This window comes from Benincasa hispida, chromosome 7 (genome assembly GCF_009727055.1).
Source record: "Benincasa hispida cultivar B227 chromosome 7, ASM972705v1, whole genome shotgun sequence".
Lineage (NCBI taxonomy): Eukaryota > Viridiplantae > Streptophyta > Magnoliopsida > Cucurbitales > Cucurbitaceae > Benincasa > Benincasa hispida.
Genome location: NC_052355.1, coordinates 9,030,565 through 9,034,823, shown reverse-complemented (window position 1 = coordinate 9,034,823; position 4,259 = coordinate 9,030,565). Strand labels below are relative to the sequence as shown.

General features: G+C 29.7%; 1 protein-coding gene across 1 annotated transcript; it reads right to left on the bottom strand.

Moving 5' to 3' along the window:
- Window positions 1-2,894: 2,894 nt before the first annotated feature.
- Window positions 2,895-3,668, bottom strand: LOC120080911 (agamous-like MADS-box protein AGL80). Its single transcript, XM_039035588.1, has 2 exons — window positions 3,420-3,668; window positions 2,895-3,329 (listed from the first exon to the last, which is right to left on the bottom strand). Exons 1-2 carry the CDS (start codon window positions 3,666-3,668, stop codon window positions 2,895-2,897), a joined length of 684 nt encoding a protein of 227 aa, XP_038891516.1.
- Window positions 3,669-4,259: the final 591 nt, after the last annotated feature.

Genomic DNA, 4,259 nt, shown 5'->3' with positions numbered 1-4,259 from the left:
TTATATTATATGATATACAATATGTAAAATAAATAATTAATATTATACACCATATGTATAATTAAATAAAAGAATAATATTGGACCAAAATTGGTATTCTAAACATTAATTAAATTAATATAACACTTATACAATTAATAATTAATTATTATAAATTAATAGTTAAAAAAAACAAATAAACTACTAGAGAGCCTCAAACCCACAATCTAATAGAATTCTAACACATGCACTGATCATTCGGAGCGTTGCAACACTTTGTGCTAGCAATGCAACGCTGGTTTTTATGTTGCTACAGCATTACACTCCGTGTAGCATTGCAATATTGCAGCTGGAGCGTTGCGACGCTGTAAGGTAGAAAGCTTGCTCTGCTTCGCCTGTTTATCCGATTTGCTCCTCTCTTGCTTCAGAAAAAACCGATTCGAAGCCTGAATACCATAACAAATGAACACGGACAATTACAGACTTGATTACATGAAATTAAAGGCCTAAAACATTAAACATTAGAGATTATATCCACTTCACTACATTGAAATCGATACAAAATTCCACAAATTAAATTTCTTCGAAAATCCCGTGTCAACACTTATTCTTTTTATAGTAGCACTATTGCTCTTGACATTTTCTAAACATTTTAAAATTATCATCGAATATAAAATAATGTAACCGTGATCTTGAATGGTATGACGATTATTCTTTTAAGTCATTGTAGCATTGTTCTAGGTCCTAATTTCATTAACAAATTCTAAATTATTATTTGTACTTCGAATGTAATTTATGAAAAGGTAAAGGTAACGATAAGATTACAAATTTATTAGAGTAAAGTACATAGTTAAGGATATTTTTTATGATTTGGGTGTAGAAAATATTCCCTTTAAATTAATATTATATGTTTACTGGATATCATATGATGGAGGAAATTAAAGTGAAGAAAATCATTAAAATATTTCAAAAAAGAAATAAGAAGAATTTGACATATGTCAAAATATAATTGAATAATTTGGTGGATGCAGAAAGATAGTGTTAGCCAATATACACCTTAGTATTTTTTGTATATATATTTATGTTGAAAGCTTATGCATCTTCTTTTCTTCTTCTTTTATTTTAACTTTGGACAAACCCTTTTCTATATTAATTAAGAACCCTTCTATAAAGGATGCATGCCAATATTCTATATATTAATAATAAATAATAATTAAAAAAATAACCAAGCAAGTCATAGATTAAATGTATATGTTTCATTTTTTTCACTACTAAATGCCCTGTGAAAGTTTATGAGAAAACAATATTTTTTGGATTTTATTACTATAAGAATAAAAAGGGAATGAGAGTATATAAATGTGTTGGACTCATAAAATGGAAACAATCATCAACATCAATCTAATCAAAGGAAAATTTTAAATTAAAACATGGAAATGCATTAAATGATTTAAACTAATTAAAAGGGTAAGTACAAAATACCTGGAAAACTGTGAGAAATTAAATGCAATAATGTCTTAATTACTCTGGAAATATTGCCACTAAATTCAAACACTAATCATCAGTTACCATAAATCAATTTGCCATAATTTGTATTATATCACATTTCATTTGACATTGTTTTTATGGTATGCTTTTTGGTATTGCTGTCTTATTCCACCATTTTTTTGCTCATCTGTCCAAAAAGTATATCTACAAATTTTAAAAGAGATGAATATAGGTTAAACATATTTTCTTTCCTTAATAGTTTAATCTTTTAATTTATAACAATTTAATCTTTATACTTTTCAGATGCTAATAGTTCAATATCTAAATCTTAATTTGCACGTTTAGTACTAAAAATGAAATCAAAATCAAGTGTCGGCTTTTAATTCAATCTTTATAATTTGAAAAAAAAAAAAATAAGAATCTATGTCAATACAAGTATATAGCTCTACGATAAATATAATTAGTTTGATTTAGGTCAGAAATTTTAAATATTCTTGAAAGCTAATGTTCAAGAGTTAAATTATTACTTTTATAAAAGTTTAGAAATCAAAAATATTTTTTTCATCGAAAAATATATGATCTGTGTATGAAGTACACATTTTTATTTTTATTTTATAGAATGTGTTTCATTTTATAATATATCATATAAAAGAGATAAATATGTTATTTGGTGTATGCATTATTTTTTCAATCAAATGTTTCATGTCCTAGCTCTAATATATCAAATAAAATAGAACTAAATCTTCAATTATTCCTCTTTTTCATGATGCCTTATTTTGTTCAAGGCTGTTTGGTTTTACTTTTATAGGCAACTAATGCACTAGTTTGTAGTACGTATAAGATTTCTAGAATAATTGAAATTATACGAAAAGAATAATGATTTGAATGATTTGAATGCATCTATTTAAAATTCGGTCTATCTATATTGTGGAAATAACTTTAAATAATATTCAAAAAATATATATGAAATAGTTCTTATGTTATAAATTGTGGTTGGACAATTGCGTATATTTTTAGGCATTAGTCTATTTTCATAAGTCAGAAAGCCTAATCCATGCACGGATGCATCTTTGGACTTATCAACAAACATTCACTAATTATGACGGTTTGTCAGGACCTCTTTCCTCCTCCCTTTTCTGATTGAAAAGGTTAATTCAATATATATATACACTAAAATAAATTATTCTCACCAAAACCCTCCCTATATGTCACATAATATATACATATTCGGAAACAATATCCAATTTTTATAAAGATTAATATTAGCTTCGAGGAAACGAGAAAAAAAATGCAAATTAGATACAAAAATGACATGAAAAAAGAAGAGTGAAAAATGAAGGAAATTGATATTTAAGGTGATGAGAATATCATTTTGGATGTGGAAGAAGAAAATTACAGAAATTAAAAGAAAAAAAATGAAGGATTGAAATTTAAGGGAAAAAGGCATTGGACCACATTGCATTATCGTAGTTATAAGTTTGATCCCCAAAAGGCAAAAGCATATCATCCCCTACAAACCGCATTTGATCCTGAGGGCTCTCAAGCTCCATCAGCCACGCAGCGCTTTGCGGCTGAGTCTGTGACGGTTGAGATGGAGGCGGAGGCTGAGGCTGAGACCGAAGCTGAAGCTGCATGGATGGCTTTTTAAGAGACTCAATGCGTATAGCAATGTCTTTAAGCTTTTGGTCGATGACCCAACCGAGGTCATTCAAATCAAGCATGTTGAGGCCATGCAACCCTTTTGCAGCGGTGAGGCTTTGAAACATGAGTCTTGTGATCTCTTTCTCTCGGTTGTCCTTTCTCATCTTCTTCAATTGCTCGTTTGTTTTTGCAATCCTCTGTCGTAAAAATTTCTCTTGGTTGACCTGTTTCAAAAGATACCTCTATTCTTTCGAAAACTATGTTGCAATAACAATGTAACAACAACCTTTCATAAACGTTTCAAAACTACTTACCATATTCTTGCTCTGTTCCATCTCAGGCATCTTCTTGAATCTAGAGAGAATGTGTTCGACTCCACTGGACGAAGGCCAGAGCTCAGGCTGAGAATCATAAGGACCAAAGATGATTGCACATGCCTCAATCCCACACAGAGTGCTCAATTCACTAACTTTCTTCATAAGCCCTCGCTTCCTCTTCTTGTATGTTGCCTTTCTTGCAGAGTCATTTGCAATGTAAGCCAGTTTCACTTTCTTCCTTGTCATAATTTTTTTCTTTTTTTTGGTTCAATTTTTCATTCTCATTTTGTTGTTAATTTATATAGACTTGAATCTCAGATATGATTGGTGTATGATTTTGGTAGGTTAAGTGAGTAGTAATCACATTGATATTCTCATTATTATATTATTCATAAGATCCAATAACTTCTTACCTTTTTAGTATTTTCTTTTATGATTATTTATTACTATAAAAAATGTGTGATTTAATTGTAATCAAGAGAGGAGAGGTGAGAAATAGGGGATTAAAGAAGAAAGATATATAAATTAAAATATTTGAAAACATAACGTAAAAACAAATGAAGGAATTTAATAATAACGTAAAAATATAACATAACGGTCCTAATTGGAATTAAAACAAAAACAATAATAACTAAAACATAACTCCTTCTTCTGTAAGTGGTTAGCTGTGAGGGACAGATTGGGTAGTGGAATTGGTTGAGAAGTTGGGGAGTGTTGTCAAAGGAGGTGTCTTCTGTGTGAGAGAGGTATGCAGTCGTGAGATCATTTATTTTTAGAGTGTGGGTTTGGGAGAGAGTGTGGTCTGGGATGTTGCGTCAGTTGGGTTCGTCGCATCAG

Excerpts from the sequence above, each read along its gene's own strand:
- LOC120080911 (XM_039035588.1), bottom strand. The coding sequence starts at position 3,668 with ATGACAAGGAAGAAAGTGAAACTGGCTTACATTGCAAATGACTCTGCA. Across the intron at positions 3,330-3,419 it reads TGGAACAGAGCAAGAATATG|GTCAACCAAGAGAAATTTTT; the intron begins GTAAGTAGTTTT and ends CTTTTGAAACAG.